Genomic DNA, 18,452 nt, shown 5'->3' with positions numbered 1-18,452 from the left:
GGATGCTGAAAATGAGGTTCCAGTGTCTGGACCAGTCTGGTGGAGCCCTGCAATACAGTACCCAGAGGGTGCCACGCATAGTTGTTGCCTGATGTACCCTTTATAACCTTCTGCTGCAATGGGGAGAGGGGTTGGCTGAGGAAGAGATGCAGGAGTTGGAAGTCTCCTCCGTGAGGTGCCCGAAGGTGACGAAGACAGTGATGAGGCCCTTGCTCTAGCCTGATGAGGTGGGCGCTTGCGTGGCCCTCATAGCTGCTGGATGGATGGAGGATGATGGCGACATACAGTGAGAAAATGCCAAAAGTACCTCACATTGCATCTATGAATGTTTGACTCCAGTCTGGCTTATGGCAGCACACATAACCTCTGTGATAATGTCCTTGTCATGGAGATGTAGTGGAGACCCTATCACTAGATTCCTGGAGGATGATGATGACATGCAGAGAGGACACTCCATAGATCTTTATATTGTCTCTGAGAATGTCTGACTTCTGTCTGGCTGAGGGGAGCTCGCTTGCGCTCTGTGATCAGGATCATATCATGGAGACGCAGCCATGAAACTTTAAAAGCACCTGATCCTTTGTCCACCTTCAGCACCTGTCCCCTTCAGGAGCACAGCGTCACTGGTCACAGATGCTAAAGAGATGGGGCCAACCCCATCTCAAAGGTGCTGAGAGCACACAGAGAGAATGATGGAACTCGGTGACGCTTGCCCACAACATTCTGGCAGCATTGGCAAGCACCATTGAGGCATCACAATTGTGTCCAAGAAGTGGGAGGCCAGATCAGCACTTTGGTCTGAAGGCTGAAAAAGCACGGGGAAGAGGCCTTGGACTGAGACACTTGCCTTTATCTTGTGCAGAAAGGTTTCATATCTGAGTGACAAGAACACTGCTCATCAGAACAAGGAGCCATTGGCAGGGAGACATTTTTGGGAGTTTATTGACAATAGTGAACAGTATGTACAAGCAATTAACAACTGTGCCCAGGCTGTGCAACTACATCTTCTTAAGGTCCAGGCAGCGGGCGATCGTGGGGGTCGTCCCACCCGACTGTTTGGCCCTCTTCCGTGGCTATGTCGCAGCCGGGTGTCTCTGGAGAGGGAGCACGCGGTGTCTGCCGGCACTCTCGAGGCCTTCCATGCTCAGTGGGCACCGCGGGGACTGGGGTGTTTTATTGACCCCTTTAATCACATTTTGGTTTAAAGTTTGTAAGTTTCCTTTAAACTTTGTTCTTGGTTTTACAGCTGACCTGAATTAGGGGCTGTGCTTGATTTATCCCAATTTTGTTAATTTAGTTGGATTGTTTGACTCAAGAAAGAGTTACATCTTCTTAAGGTCCAGGCAGCGGGCGATCGAGGGGGTCGTCCCACCCAACTGTTTGGCCCTCTTCCGCGGCTACGTTCGCAGCCGGGTGTCCCTGGAGAGGGAGCACATGGTGTCTGCCGGTACCATCGAGGCCTTCCGTGCTCGGTGGGCACTGTGGGGGCTGGGGTGCTTTATCGACCCTCTTAATCACGTTTTGATTTGATGTTTGTAAGTTTTCTTTAAACTTTGTCTTTGGTTTTACAGCTAACCAAACTTAGGGGCTATGTTTACTTTATCCCTCATTTTGTTAATTTAGTTTAATTGTTTGACTCTGAAAGAGTTACATCTTCTTAAGGTCCAGGCAGCGGGTAATCGAGGGGGTTATCCAACCCGACTGTCTGCCTCTTTTCCGCAGCTCTGTTCGCGGCTGAGTGTCTCTAGAGAGGGAGCATGTGGTGTCTGCCGACACTGTCGAGGCCTTCCATGCTCACTGGGCAATGCGGGGTCTGGGATGTTTTATTGACCCTCTTAAGCACATTTTGGTTTAATGTTTGTAAATTTCCTTTACATTTTTGTTTTTGCAGTTTCCCTTTAAGGGGCTGCTTTTTAAATTTGTCCCTAATTTTGTTAATTTAGTATACTTGGTTGACTCAAAAGTCCAGGCAGCGGGTGATCGAGGGGATTGTCCAACATGACTGCCTTCTATTTTGCTGTGGCTATGTTCACAATTGGGTGTACCTGGAGAGGGTGCGTGGGGTGTCCGCAGGCACCGTCGAAGCCTTCTGTGCTCGGTGGGCATCACAGGGACTGGGGAGTTTTATCAAGCGCTTTAATCACATTTTGGTTTAATGTTGGTAAGTTTCCTTCACCTTTTGTCTTTTGCTTTTGCAGTTCCCCTTTAAGAGGCAGCCTTTTGCTTTGTACCTGATTCTGTTAGTTTATTTGGTTGACTCACCAGATTGTGATTCTGAGGCTACTCTAAAGCTAGGTCCCACCAAGGAGTGTGTCTCTGTGCTGGTGGAGGGTGTGGCTGAGCGCTGTGATGGGACTTCAGGGAGCGTTTCAGCGGATTCCTCTTCTGAGCTTAGTTCAGGGTTTGATTGGTGGCCCTGGGTCATGAACTCCCTTGGCAGTTTCCCAGATGTGCCTGCAAAAGCAAGGAGAGATAATTACTGGATGACAGTGGCCTGTGAAATCACTCACAGCCTGGTTGACTGATGGATTTTGCACTGCTGGATCTTCACTTGATAGAGCAGTGCCAACCTCACCATCAGCACAGGAATGGTCCAGATCCTCACTGGCCAGCTGGATGGCTCTGTTTTCAAAGTCCTTAAGGACCTTGATTTCCAGCATTCCTCCACCAGTCTGCAGCCTCTCCCTCTTGTGCGTGCCAGCTTGTCCTGCATGAATAGAGGTGGAGAAAGTATAAGCAGGCCAGATGATAAGTATGCCTGGCATGTCTGTGTGTTGAGTGGTCCTACAGATGGGATGAGGGCAATGAAGGTGTGTGTGAGAGAGTGAATGATGATGTCCCTTGAACTGGCAGTGAGTGAGATCCCTGTGGATGTGTGATGGGTTTGTGAGAGTGTACGTTGAGAGTGACGAGAAGAGTGACTTATTCTGGTGGAATGGAGGAGATCATTCATCCTTTATTGGCACTGGGTGGCTGTCCTCTTTTGTAGGTCATTGATGTTGGCCCCCGCTGCCACCACCTCCCATGCCAGGTTGGTGATGTTGCTGTCCATCCAGCAGCCAGAGCGTGGATACAGGACATCATGCAGGCCACCGCATCATCCAAAAGGCACTGGAGGGATGTGTCATTAAATCAGAGGGCTGCAGTCTTCTTGCCTTTGGGGGCCATGGCTTCTTTGCAGCAGTCATTGTCTGAAAGCACTGAGAGGTGTGCGCGCAGCTGCACTTTAACTATGGCACCTAACATGATGAAGCAGCAAGATGATGGCGTGTCAGGTGAAGGAGACCCTGCCCACCATCGAAATGGCACATTTCCTGGGAATGCATAATTAATGAGGTGTGAAAGGCTGCCATTGCAGGCAGCGGGTAAAACGTTCTTTTCCTGTCTGCTACTATACTTCATGCAAATCTGGTTGAGTCCGCCCCTAGTTTGGAAATACACAAACTGGGAGATACAATTTACAACAATTATTGTCCCCTTTGCATACTCATTCATTCTGCTTGAGCCGGATGATACATTTTTCTTTAAGGTGGAATTGGGCAGGTGAGGAGCAGCAAATGGTGGCAGGTTCAGACTGAGGCAGTTATCGGCTGTTGGGACTCCTCATTGGGGGGCAGAGAGCAACAGCAAAAGTTGCATCGAGGACAGCTCCAAACTGTTATTCACCTAATGTTCCTTTGAATAATATGGTGCACTGAGGAAGCTCCTTTCCAAGAGCTCCTTGTTCCAAGTTTTACCTAAGCAGGAGTGATTTTTTTTTGGTTGAAAAAATACTTTATTCATAAAATATCTGGAAGAACATTACAAAACATTTCTAAATCGCCCTCACAAAAGTACAATCAGATTCAACTTTTACACATGGATCATGAGGTGCATCAATACAATGAATATTACAGTCACTTCAATATGGTCACTACAGACAGTCAGAGTGAATTTTTTTTTGAAAAATATACTTTATTTATAAAATATCTGGAAGAACGTTCCAAAACATTTCAAAATCACCATCACAAAAGTACAATCAGATTCAACTTTTACACATGGATCACAGGTGCATCAATACAATCAATGAATATTACAATCCTTTCAATATGGTCATTACAGACAATCAGACAATGGTATTGGAGTTATCACCAGACATCATGTTGCACTCTGAGGTGCTTCAATACAATTATAATACAATTAGTATTCACTGCATACATTCATTTTGAGCTGTACAGCCCGAGGGGCTCTCAACAGTTCCCAGCCCCTCGGTGCACTGTGGCAGAAAGGTCATAGACAGTGAGCCTTCCCCATTGTGCCTTTGTGGTGGCTGCCCCAAGCTTTAGTGCGTCCCTCAGCACATAGTCCTAGACTTTGGAATGTGCCAATCTGCAACACTCGATCGGGGAAAACTTTTTGCACTGGAAGGCCAACAAGTTTTGGGCACACCAAAGAGCATCTTTGACTGAGTTGATGATCCTCCAGCTGCAGCTGATGTTTGTCTCGGTGTGTGTCCCTGGGAACAGCCCATAGAGCACAGAGTCCTGTGTCACAGAACTGCTTGGAATGAACCTCGACAGAAACCACTGCATCTCTCTCCAGACCTTCTTTGCAAAGGCACAGTCCACAAGGAGATGAACAACGGTCTCGTCCTCACCACAGTCGCCTCAAGGGCAACGTGCAGAGGGGGTGAGGCTACTGGCGTGTAGGAAGGATCTGACGGGGAGGGCCTTTCTCACCACCAGCCAAGCTACATTTTGGTGCTTGTTGGAAAGTTCTGGCGATGAGGCATTCTGCCAATTGACTTTGACCATCCCACAGGATCCATCCTCTCCTTTTCCCTCAGGGCCTCTAAGACGTTAGGTGCCAACCACTGCCTGATGGACATGTGGTCAAAGGTGTTTCACTGCATAAATTTTTCCACGAGGGACAGGTGGTACGGCACGGTTCAACTACTTGGAGTGTTCTGCGGCAGCGTGGCCAGACCCATCCTTCGCAACACTGGGGACAGGTAGAACCTCAGCATGTAGTGACACTTGGTGTTTGCGTACTGAGGGTCTATGCACAGCTTGATGCAGCCGCACACAAAGGTGGCCATCAGTATGAGGTCGATGTTGGGCACGTTTTTTCCCCCTTTATCTAGAGATTTGTCCATCACATCCCTGCGAACACAATCCATTTTCGACCTCCAGATAAAGCGAAAGATGGCTCGGGTGATCACCATCGCGCAGGAGTCTGGAATAGGCCAGACCTGTGCCACGTATAGCAACAGTGAGAGTGCCTCACACCTGATGACCAGGTTCTTACCTGCAATGGAGAGGGAGCGTCGCTCTCACATACCCAGTTTCCTTTTCACCATAGACACTCGCTCCTTCCAGTTTCTAACGCATGCCCCGGTCCCTCCGAATCATATCCCCAGCACCTTCAGGCCATCAGCCCTGATGGTGAAGGCAACAAAGGATCGGTCAGCCCAGTTCCCAAAGAACATGGCCTTGCTTTTCCCACGATTTACCTTGGCTCCTGAGGCCAGTTCGAACTGGTCACTGATGTGGATCAGTCTGCACATAACAGCGGATCCGAGCAGAAGATGGCAACATCATCTATGTACAGGGAGGCTTTGACCTGAGTGCCCTCACTGCCTGGGATCGTCACTCCTCCTATGCCCGGATCCTTCCTGATGGACTCAGCAAAGGGTTCTATGCAACACACAAACAGGACAGGGGAGAGAGGGCAGCCCTGCCTGACTCCAGATTTAATAGGAAAGCTATCTGATTCCCACCCATTGATTGAGACTGTGCTACTGATGTTAGTGTAGAGCAGTTGGATCCAATTGCAAATTCCCTCCCCAAACCCCATTTTGGAGAGCACATCCACCATGTAGGTGTGCGATATTCTGTCAAAGGCCTTCTCCTGATCCAGGCTGATGAGGCAGGTGTCCACACCCCTGTCCTGCATGTAGGCAATCGTATCCCTGAGCAGCACGAGGCTGTCAGAGATCTTCCTGCCCAGCACAGTGCAGGTCTGGTCAGGGTGGATCACCAATTCCAGAGTGGACTTGACCCGATTGGCGATGACCTTGGACAGAATCTTATAGTCCACATTCAACAATGAAATAGGTCGCCAATTTCTAATTTCCTCCCTTTCCCCCTGTAGATGAGGGTGATGATGCCTTTCCTCATGGATTCTGACATGCTGCTGGCCAGAAGCGTACTCTCGTACACTTCTAGCAGGAGCAACTCTACAACTTCAAGATCTTCAATTCAGACAACACAACACCTCAGCTTCAAAACATACCAGGCCTGCACTGAATACAGACTGAATTGTTCCAATTTTTAGGAGTATTGTTTTTATCTTCCTCTGAAACTAATCTTTGTGTTTATGTGTTAGTAACTATCTTAGGTAACTCCCAGAACAATAGTATGAAATAAGCTAACCTTTACTGTAATTACTCAACATACTGGACAGGTTTCAACAAGAAATTATTATTAGAGATTATTTTAGATGCTACATATTTGAACAGGATCCTCGACAGGAAGCCCCACCCCCTTACCCCCCCCCACCGGATTACCCGTGCTTAGGGCTCATTGGTCAGTGCTTCCAAGAATGATCACTTGACAGCTTAGGCAGCTGGAGAGGTGATACCTTCAGTTACTACGTTTCCTCCCACTTTGGTTTTTTTACAGTTTGTATTTACAGAGAGCATTTGAATTCCCAACAACACATATACAGCTCAGGTGATTAAAGATTAAGGATGGAATCATCCCAGATTTGCACTAAGTGCGAAAGTGGGCTGGAAAAACGACGCTTTGCCTGCCGGAGTCGATGGTGGGTTTTCAAGTCGTATTGTCCCAAACCTGCCACATTATTTATGCATTCCCAGGAAAAGCACCGTTTTGATGGCGGGCGGGGTCTCATTCACCTACCCACCATCATCTCGCCACTTCATCGCGTAAGCGCCGTATTAAAAGTCCAGCTGCGTGCGCACTTCCAACCAGGACTGCCGCAGGGAAGATGTCCATAAAAGGCAAAAAGAAAGGAACCCCCAGGTTCAGCCAAGCGTCATTGGAATGCCTTTTGAATGCAGTGGAGGCCCGCAGGGATGTCCTGGACCCCCTCTTTGGCTGTAGGATGGGCAGCGACCTGACCCGCCAGGCTTGGGAGGCGGTGACAGCGTGGTTACCATCAATGCCCTTCAAAAGAGGACATTGTGTACCTGAGATGGGTGCCATCAGCTCGATCTCACTCCAGCTACCCCTTCTCCTCAAGGAGTCAGCCAGGGGCCCTCGGGCACCCATAGGGAGGAGGATCAGCAGGTACGCACCCCGGGACCATCCACTCTGGTGACTCCGGGAGTGTCCAGCCCATCCGAATCCCCTATTCTGTGACCTCAGCAGCTCCAGCTTCACAGGCTGAGGAGGGTGCCACTGCCACACAGCAGGACCCCAAAAGCAGACCAGCGCCCTCCATGTCTCGGCCCTCCAGACGATTCCTGCCAAGGTCATCACAGACAGGGCGTCACAGTCAGCAGGCTGCCTCCACCTCACTGTGGATGTCCGGGGACCAACAAGGTGTGGTGTCAGGGTTAGGAACGTTAAGAAGAATTAGTTGCATAGCCTGAGCACGGGTGTTAATCATTTGTACTACCATTATATATATTATTGTCAATAAACTCCCATGACTGTCTCCCTGCCTGTGGCTCCTTGTTCCAATGAGCAGTGTTCTTGTCACTCAGATGTGAAACCTTTCTGCACAGGATAAGGGCAGGTGTTTCAGTCCATGGCCTCTTCCCTGTGATTTGTGCAACCTTCAGGCCAAAGTGATGGTCCAGCCTCACACTTCCTGGACACTTTACTGATGCCTGCATCTCGATGGTGCTTGTCATTGCTGCCAGAATGTTGTGGGCAGGCATCACAGAGTTCCATCATTCTCTCTGTGTGCTCTCAGCACCTTTAAGGTGGGGCTGGTCTCCATCTCTTCAGCACCTGTGACCAGTGATGCTGTGTTCCTCAAGGGCTCAGGCACTGAAGGCGGACAAAGAATCAGGGGCTTTTAAAGTTTCATGGCTGAGTCTCTATGGCATGACCCTAATCACAGAGCGCAAGAGAGCTGCCCTCGGCAAGACAGGAATGAGACATTCTCAAAGGCTATGTGAAGATCTATGGAGTGTCCTCACTGCATCATCCTCCTGCAATCGAACGGCTATTAGGGCCTCCACTACATCTCCATGACAGGAGCATTATCACAGAGGGTATGTGCACTGCCATAAGCCAGATGGGAGACAAACGTTCACAGATGCAATGTGAAGATCTATGGGGTCACCTCACTGCATGTTGTCATCATCCTCCACAAATCTAGCAGCTGTGAGGGCCTCCGGAATGCGTCCGCCTCATCTAGCCAGTGCGAGGATCTCATCTCCATCATCATCGCCTTCGAGGACCTCCTCACCTTCATTGCCATCGGCATCCTCCTCATTGGAGGAGACCACCAGCTCCTCCATCTCCTCCTCAGCCAGCTCATCTCCCCACTGCAGCGTCAGGTTGTAAAGGGCACAGCAGATGACGACAATGTGCAACGCCCTCTGTGGACTGTATGCAGGGCTCCATCAGACCAGTCCAGTCACTGGAACCTTATCTTCAACATTCCAATGATCTGCTCCACTAAGTTGCAAGCTGCAGCATTAGCCTCATTATACCTTTGCTCTGTCGCAGTCTGAGGCTGCCGCACAGCTGTAAATAGCCACAGCCTCTGTGGGTAGCCCCAGTCCCCAAGGAGCCATCCTGCAGCCTCTATGGACTGACTGAGAATGCAAGAGTTGTGGATACTCCCTGGAAACTTGATCCCCACAACAAGATTCCATCTTGACAGCTTAACTCTGTTTTTCAGGCATGGAATGGTTTAATCTCTTCAGACACTGGTGAATTTGACCACCTTTGTAAAAACAAGATCTCTGACTTTCAACAAAATTGGATCTCTGTTCGTCCAATTTCTAATTTGTTTCATACACACAGGCAAAGAATACAAGAAATTCAGTACAAGCACAACTTCTTGTGGCACTGGAACATTGGACATACTACTGGTAACGGGAGACGACTGAGTGCCTCCACATTTGCAACATGTAAGCCAGAACGGTGTGTAAAGGTACAGGTAATATCAAAGGCCACTGTTCAATTCTTGCTGTTGCTATTGGAGGAATGGCCTTACCCTCACTGAATAAACCCATTAATGGTTTATGGTCGGACAAAATGGTGAAATGTTATCCATGAAGGTACTGGTGAAATTTCTTCACTCTGAATACCACTGAATACCACTTCCTTTTCTAGCTGGGAATAATCCTTCTCGGATGTGGAGAGTGCTCTAGAGACATAGCCAATGGGCCTTTCTGATCAATTTTCCATTCTATATGATAACATAGCTCCCACACCAAAAGGAGAACCATCACATGTTAATACCAATTCTTTCGATGGGTCGTTATCTTACAATAAACACAACAAATACATTAGTTTTATATTCACAAAGGCTTCTTCCTGTTGTGAACTCCATGACCAACGATGATTCTTTTTTAACAGCAAGTGTAATGGCTAACACAGTTGATAAGTTTGGCAAGAAGCAGCTATAGTAGCTGATCATATCCAGGAAAGACTTGACTTCAGTTACACTGGACGGAGAGGGTGCATCTTTGATTGCCCTAACTTTTTCTTCTACTGGATGCAAACCCATGGCATCCACCCTGTGACTCAGGTAAGTAACTTCTGGCTCTTCGAATAGGCATTTCTCTTTCTTTAATCGTATGCTGGCTTCCAAAATTCTTCTTAGCAGGTTGGCCAAGTGTTCAGCTTCAGTTGACCCTGTGATCAGAACATTATCCAGGTACACTACCACTTGGGGAAGTCCTTGCAAAAGACTCTCCCTTGTCCTTTGAAGATTGCACATGCAGACGGTACTCCAAGGGTGGGCAAGTATTGATAAAGACCCTCGTGTGTGTTGATGGTTACATATCCTCTAGACGTGTTGTCCAGCTCTAATTATTGGTAAGCATTGCCCATATCCAGTTTTGCATAGGATTTGCCTCCAGCTAGCTTTGCCTATAAATCATCTATCTCTGGTTTTCATACCATGCCCGGCGGTCAGTTCCTGCCCCACATGAAGCGCCATGTTGTAAAGCCAGAGAGTCTCTCGCAGCACTTTCCATGGGTAGTGCTATTTCCAGGGCGTGCCTCAAATCGCTGTCAACTTCTGCAAATAAACGGCACTGAATGGCGTCATCGTGAGCTCCACAAACTAATCGGTCCCACAGCATATCATTGAGTGTGCCTCCGAAGTCAGAGTGTTCTGTCAACTGCTTCAACTTCGCTATATTGTTGCGATGAACTCTCCCGGGGCCCTAACCCTGGAATTAAACTTAAACCTCTGTAGTATTACCAATATCTTCAGCTGGTAATGCATTTTCACGAGATCCACTAATTCATTAAAGGACTTAGAATTGGGCACGTTTGGGGTCGTCAGGCTGTGGATGAGATTGTATGTCTTGCTCTCAAAAAGATTGCTTTTTGCTTTTCCTCCGCGGTAATTTTGTTCGCTACAAAGTAAAAACCAAGGAGCTTTGCATACTGGCTCCAGTCTTCTATAGTTGCATCATAAGGATTGATTCTGCCGAAGAGTGGCATGACTGGGTGAGTAGTCTTTTCTTTTTTCTTAAGATTTGATTTACTCATGTTAACAAGGTGAGGTGCAGAGTCAGAGATATTTTACCCTTGTTGTTACATGTAATGACTTAACGTATCGGACAAATCTCAGCAAGAAACAGGTAAACTTTATTACAGAGAACTTTTCAGATGCTATGTGCTTGAACAGGATCCTCGGCAGGAACCCCCGCCCCCCTGGATTACCCGCGCTTAGGAGCCTCCAAGAACAATCACGAGACCCCTGACAGACAGTAGGAGAGGCTATACTTTCAGTTACTACACATCTTTTTAATGAAATGACTTGCTGACTGAAAGCTTGGCTGAAGAGTGTCAGGATCCAAGCTCCAACTCCAATCTGGACCCCAGGTGGGCCTCACATCTACCTCTCAGAGGGTAGGGATGCTGTGGTTGACTTCCAGCAACCATCTCCTAGACCGAGGCCTCAGAGGTCTCAGTACATGCAGTGCTCTGACCATGCTCCTCATCCTCTATGATTGACAACAGCTACACCACCAAAAGTTCAGAAAGTTCAACAAAGGTCAAGATCCAACATAACCAGATCCTGGCTTACTTTAAGGCCTTTCTGGTAGACACACACCCGGTTGGGCCCGGAATACAGATTTTCAGTCCATACTTGACTTACATGGCTAACATAGGGCCAGACAATCAAGCAGTTTAATTTCCTCTGTGTGTTATTTTAGAACTGGTTAATGAGTTTGTCTTAAAACAGGAAATCAGTGTGAACTTGATCAGCAGTGCACAAAAATAATTGGACATACAAAGTTTAAACAACTCCAATTTTTATAATGAGAATGATTTAATTAACAAACCAGTTCCTCTGGTACCTATAAATCATGAGGAATTTTCCACCAATAGCTTTCACCGTAATGCTCCTATAACATTTAACATTTCCATCGTTCATCAATTTGCTGTTTATATTTTATCAGGGCCGATGTGATGTGGTGACAAATTTCAGAATGGATCGACATGGAACTGCTTTGTCCCAGAGTTTACAGCAAAAGAAATGCACCATGATCCAGAAGGACTTATCCATACAAAGCTTGTTGGAAGGAAAAACAAAGCGCTCAGAAAAATCACCACAGAGTAAGAGGTTCTTTGTATGATTTTTTAAGTTCTTTCACAGGATGTGGATAACTTTGGCTAGGCCAGCATTTATTGCCCATCCCAAATTGCCGTTGAGAAAGTGGTGGTGAGTACTTCAACCACTGCAGTACATGTGGTGTAAGTACACCCACAGTGCTGCTAGGGAGGGAGTTCCAGGATTTTGACCCAGTGACAGTGAAGGAACGGTGATATATTTCCAAGTCAGGATGGTGTGTGACTTGGAAGGGAACTTCCACATGATGTTCCCATGCATCTGCTGCCCTTGTCCTTCTAGGTGGTAGAGGTCGTGGGTTTGGAAGGTGCTGTTGAAGGAGCCTTTGTGAGTTGCTACAGTGCATCTTGAATTTGGTACATACTACTGCCACTACACATCGATGGTGGAGGTAGTGAATGTTTATTGTGGTGGATGCGTACCAATCAAGTGGTCTGCTTTATCTTGGATAGTGTCAAGCTTCTTGAACGTAGTTGGAGCTGCACTCATCCAGGCAAGTGGAAAGTATTTCATCACACTCCTGACTTGTGCCTTGTCGATGGTGGACAGGCTTTGGGGAGCCAGGAGGTGAGTTACTCGCCAAATAATTCACAGCCTCTGACCTGCTCTTGTAGCCACAGTATTTATATGGCTAGTCCAATTCAGTTTCTGGGCAATGGTTGGTAAGATTATTTTAGAGCATTCTCCCACTAACTAGTTAACCCATGGTTAACCCATTGAGCAACTAAGTTGTATATGCCAGGAAAGCGCTAACACTGATCCTTGGTCTGTGATGAATTGGTCTGATCCAAACCATGACAACAGTAGTACAATTGCCTTTTGAGCAACTGGGTTAGATAGGAGACAATTAACCATGGTTTCCAAGCCTTATTCTTGTTCAATGATCCTCACTGTAATTACATGTAAATGCCAAGTAAGAAAGTGTTCTAGCTCAACTGTGTTGCATCCTTTTGTGGAATAGCTTGACAATGCTTATTGTTCAACAGTAGATGTGAATAATGGCCATTTGGGTAATCAACACCTATTAAAACATATTCCAGCAAGAAATTAAAAGTTACAGGAGGGGAGAGCAAAATAAATAAGTATTTAAATAACATGCTCTTGGATGATCCAACAGTGGAGTATACATGACAGTAGTATCAGAAAGAATGGAATTTTGCATCCTTCAGTATCTTCTTGTTCAGTTGATTTGAATTGGTTACCCTTTTTCAAAGCAAAGAAAAATCAGCCAGCACTTAAGAGAATAACAAAACAGGATGTGTCTGTTTAACCTTTGTGATTAAAGGATGGTGAATGGCTTGCAGGATATAAAATGAGAGGCCTGAGGGATCTGCAAGGTCAGAATTTGCAGTGATGTGTGGGAACAAAGCTAAGTTGTGGCTGATTGGAAGCTAAGCGAGAACGTGAGTGAGCATTGCATCCTAAATACACTATTTGAAACTGTAATTGTTTTTCTTGGGTTCAGGGTCTAGGTGGAGTTTCTTTAGGGTTTGCTTGTTACCCTAAAAATGCTATTATAGACTGTTATTTGTAAAAAAGCAATTTTGTTTATTTACAGATCTATGTACATCTCAGCACCCTACACGAGCTTCCCACCAGATCACAGTTACTTAATCTTGTGACATTGCATCATACATATATCAGCAGTTACATCAGTATGAGGTATTCCTGATGTTAACACTTTATTCTACATCTCCCCCAAAATCTTTTTCCCAACCACATACATCCTCCCACATCTCCCCACAAAGTCTCAGACTTCACAGGGTTAGTCTTTGAGGTACCTTGATCAATCTCCCTGCTCTGGTCCTGATTTCATTTTGAGGTTGAGGATGAACTGAGGATGACTCTGTCATCATGCGATAGGAGTATTTTCCACCTGGGTGGTTGTAGAGCTTCTGCTTGTTTCTGGTTCCCTCTCTCCATCCAGATCTAAATAGTATGTCCAACGTTGTATTTGTTTTCCTCCCAATGATATCAAGGCTATTCGGTTCCTTCTGATATTTCCCTGGTCCATCTCAATTCTGTTAGTTCACGGTTGTGGAGCTTTCTCCATAACAGTGCCTTCTTTCTGTTGGTCTCGTATCCACACACACTATCCAGGTTGTAGCACTTTCAAATCTCGTACTCTGTGCCTGAAGTTGAAATTATGAGCTTAACTGTTTCTTTGTTACCCTTCATGCTGCCTAACTTCCTCATGATCTTCTGAGGTCACGTGAGGTTGTTCTGTTTGTTGTAGAGCTGGTATTTGTGTTGTACCCATCATCCCATCAATAGTTCTGATGGCGGGAACCCATTTTTTTAGTGGTGATGTTCTATTGTTAAGAAGGACTAAGTTAATATCTTAATTCTTTTTAATCAATTCATTGATTGTTCGAACTCATCTTTCTGTTTCTCCATTCGACTGAGGATATCTAGGTAAACTAGTCACATGCATGAAACCATGTTCCTGTGCAAAATTATGGAACAGCTCATTCACAAACTGAGGACCAATATCTGACACCACAATGTCCGGGATGCCATGTGTCATGAAGACTCGTTTTAGTGATGTAATGATGCCTCCGCCTTGCTGCTGTGCAGCCTGCTCACTTCAAACCATCTGGCGCCGTAATCAATGATGATAATGAAAACTTTGCCGTTAAACTCAAATAAGTCCATTTCTCAGGCGTTGCCATGGCCTTGAAGGAAAAGTAGAGGGTGCCAGTGGTTTGCTCTGCTGTTGGCTATTTTTTTTATTCATTCACAAAATGTGAGCTTCGCTGGCTAGGCCAGCATTTATTGCCCATCCTTAGTGGCCCTTGAGAAGATGCTTTCTTGAACTGCTGCAGTCCATTTGCCACACACGTAAAGCAATTTGTGGTTAACTCTTCAATGGAGTGACTGGTGCCTTGCCACCAGACTGACTGCTGAGCTCTAACTTGGCATTTCACTATTCCCAACTGACCATGGTGGATTTTCTGGAGAATTTCGAGTTGAAGTGTTTTAGGGATGAATAGCATGTCATTAAAAACTAAGAAATCATCAATGATTATGAAATGCTTTCTCTGTTCAAAGTATGGGTGAAGGACTACGTTGTTACGAATGTAATCTGGTCATTTGTTCTCGCAATACTCTTTTATTTTGATGCATTTGTCATCTTGTTGTTGTGCTTGTCTAATCTCTTATAATTTCTTTTCTGTAGCTGGCAAGTGTTTAGTAATAAATGACATTTATATATCCACTTCCTCAACAAAATTTAAGTCTTCCAGTTTGACTCCTTCCACTGATATTTTGATAGTGCACCTGCTGTCGTCTGGTGCTTCCCTTGAACATACTCAGTAACTGAGTCGTATCGCATGATTCTCAGTCCAAAACCATGAATTCTAGGTGGCATTTTGCAATGTCCTTTAGGTTAAGGTTAGTAACCAAAGGTTTGTGGTCGGTTTCAATTTTAGACCTCAATCTGTAATTAGAGAGCTTCTCGCAAGCCATATGACTGCTAATGTTTTTTTCTCTGTGTCCTTGAGAGATATTGAGGCATAATAAACTACCTTCTTTGTCCATCTTTTTGAACCTGAAACAGCACTGCACCCAAGCCTGTAGATGATGTGTCCGCTGCTACAGTTGTTGGCAATTCTGGATCGTAGTGCACTAGAATTTCTGGTGAAGTAGGAGATTTTTGATTTTACCAAAAGTGCTGTCATAATGGCTCATTGATTATTGCCAGCTTTAGTAGGAACTTGCCTACCTGGCTGACCATCCCAAAGAATCTTTGTAATTCTGTGATGGTCCTAGGCCATGGGAACTCTCAAATTACCTTGGTTTTCTGCGGGTTGGCAGTAATTCCTGAAGTTTACACATTCTGCCCCAAGAATTTTATCATAGGCTTAGCAAATTCACATTTGTCATTCAATGTCAAGCCTGCTTCTTGTAGAACCTTGAGGACTGCTCCCACTCAATGGTCATATTCTTGACTCGATGAATCACATGTGAGAATGTCATCCGTATGGCATATTACTCCTTCCATGCCTCCCAGGATCTGAGACATCGTTCTTTTGAATATATTAGGTGCAGAAGCAATTCCAAATGGTAACCTGTTTAAACAATAATGACCAAATGTGGCGATAAATGTAGTTAGCAATCTGAATTCTTTGTCCAGAGGGAACTGCCAAAAGCCTTTGTTTGCATACAATTTTGTGAAGAGGGCTGTTTTTGAAAATTTGGCAAACTTTCATCCACTGATGCTACTGGGTGGATCTCATATGCTCTACTGACTTGCTTAATTGAGTCAGGTCCATGCAGATTCCAATTAAAACATTAGGCTTTGGTACTGTGACCATTCCAGAGCATCACTTAGTTTGAATGGTTACTAGACAGATGACTCTTGTTGTAAAATGTATTCAATCTCGCTCTTGACTTTGTCTAAGAGTGGGTAAGGGACCATCCACACTGTGAAGAGACATATAGACTTAGCATTTGCCCTTAGCGTCACATGATATTCTGTCTTCAGTTTTCCTAAGCCTGAAAATAGGGATGGAAATTCATTTCTAAATACATTTCAGGACTGCTCATCAGCAATTCCATCAAACTGCAAACAGGCTTTTCTGCTCAATAACGATGACTCCCGCTTTTGTCTATTATACAGGTGTTCAATAATCTCTTTATCCTTGTATCTTAATCTCGCTAAGTGTTGGTCTATTACTTTCAGTGTAGTCCCTCCTGGATCTTGCGACTGAATAGAGGATGGCTGTAACTTGATATTTTTAAGCCACTTTACTTCATCAGATAATCATGAAACATCTGCACCAGCATCCAGCTTAAATTCAGTGGGGTGACCATCAACTTCTAATTTAATGCTCCAATAATTATTTTTTGTTTTGTTAACTTCTTCTAGGAAAGTTATTTGTTTTTCCAGGCTCTTGCACTTTTTAGATTTGACTTGGCCATGTTATTTTCTCTTTCTTCCTGCAAACTGCGTATTTCCTGCATATTTTAGATTGGCAGATGATTTTAAAATGTCATAACTTTCCACAGTTGCGGCACTCTGCATCGCCTTCTGGGCATTCTTCCTTCTTGTGCAGGGTTTTCCTGCCATGCTGAGAGCATTTCAAGATGATGATTGGCATGCTTTTCCCTGATTTCGTTGCCTTTTGCTCCAATGCGCTTGATACGGGAAGCTTGAGTCAGGAAATTTCCTGATTTGGCAGACACATCTCCTTTAAAAATGCCCTCACCTTCTTTTTTTTGTTCTGGGGATGTGGGTGCAGGTTGGAGTCAAACCTAGAGGCAGTTCTGAGGCAGCCATGGAGGTAGGAGAGTATTGAAGGGGGATAGAAGGCCCACCATAGTTTTCTGAGACTTTGTTTCAATTGTATAAAAGACTGTATAGCCCTCTAGACCTCACCCCTCATAACCCCATGCCACTTCCATGTCCCATCATATCCCCATGACTCCATACCCCATGTCACCTCCATGCCCCCTCATAGCTCAAATGCCCCCATACTACTTCCACAGCCACTCACATAGTATGCATTAGAGGCAGAGTTCAGGGGCCATGTGGAAATGAAACAAAATAAACTTCTGACAATCTAATTGAGCTCTCACTCATACATACTTGAAGCTAATAAACAATAATCTCATTGATAAAACACATTCAAAGACTTTAAAACCCCTCAGGTTGTCAATCTGTTGTAAACGCAATTTTCTATTCACTAACCATGTCAAAGATTGCTAATACTTCAATACTCAAAATGTGAACTCAGGCCCCCACTGAGATAAGTGGTTTTGGAGCTTACTAACCTCAGCTAAGCATTCATAATGGGCTCAGCTGTAATAACAACCCTTGGAAAATTTCAACAGTGAAGTCTGTTGAAATTGCAGGCTAATGGTTTTTTTCTAAACTACACCAGGTGACCTGTCAATCAATGCATCCAGCAGTAGTTGTCTTCTTTTTTACTCCAGCTGAAAGCTACAGCTTGGTTGTTTTTCATTATCAAAGGCCTGGGGATTTAAATAGATCATGACACTTAAACAAAGTTTATCTGACCTTTAAGAATGTTTACACCTCCTCCATAAATTTGTGACCCCCACATTATTCGTTAGGTCCTTGGAACAACACAAATTGACTCTGATTCTGTGAAAATCGGGTCCTGGGTTTAAATAGGTACACTGAACATAAAAGAGAGCAACTGATGTTTGTTAAGATTTGTTAAGACATTTGTGAAGCTACAGTTGGAATATTTTAATTATTGTATATATTGCATACACATATATTTTATTCTCTTATAGAAAGTAGAATGGAAAAAGCACAGTGAAAGTTCACAAGAATGATATGAAAAATGAAAGGTTACAGTAATGAAGAAAGGCATGAAAATGTTGGACTTTCTCCATACCAACAAAGAAGGAGAAGGTGGACTTAATAGTTCTTTACAAAATTGAGAGGTTTTGAGGAGATTAATAACAAAAGATTATTTCCACTGTTAAATCATTAACAAGATCATAGACAGACAATTTTCTTCAGAAGTCGAAGATAAGGTCAATAAGGAATGAAACTGGATGGATCATTTGGCACAAACTTAGGCACCAGAAACGATAATGGCAAACTCAGCCCTGTTGCCCCTATCCAAACCTCCCTACTAACATTTGGGGGATTGTGCCAAAATTAGGAGAGCTGTTTCACAGACTAGTCAAGCGTGACA

At 45.0% G+C, this 18,452-nt stretch overlaps 1 protein-coding gene across 1 annotated transcript in view; it reads left to right on the top strand.

The window, feature by feature from the left end:
- Nucleotides 1-13,136, top strand: part of LOC121284562 (cyclic nucleotide-binding domain-containing protein 2-like) — a 94,705-nt gene extending 81,569 nt beyond the window's left edge. Inside the window, exons 11-12 of the mRNA XM_041200041.1 lie at nt 11,609-11,765; nt 13,064-13,136. Of these exons, the coding sequence (XP_041055975.1) occupies nt 11,609-11,765; nt 13,064-13,071 (165 nt within the window). The 3' untranslated portion in view covers nt 13,072-13,136. The remainder of the gene's footprint in view (nt 1-11,608; nt 11,766-13,063) is intronic.
- Nucleotides 13,137-18,452: the final 5,316 nt, after the last annotated feature.

Source organism: Carcharodon carcharias, chromosome 1 (assembly GCF_017639515.1).
Source record: "Carcharodon carcharias isolate sCarCar2 chromosome 1, sCarCar2.pri, whole genome shotgun sequence".
NCBI lineage: Eukaryota > Metazoa > Chordata > Chondrichthyes > Lamniformes > Lamnidae > Carcharodon > Carcharodon carcharias.
This window is presented reverse-complemented; position numbering and strand designations above follow the sequence as displayed.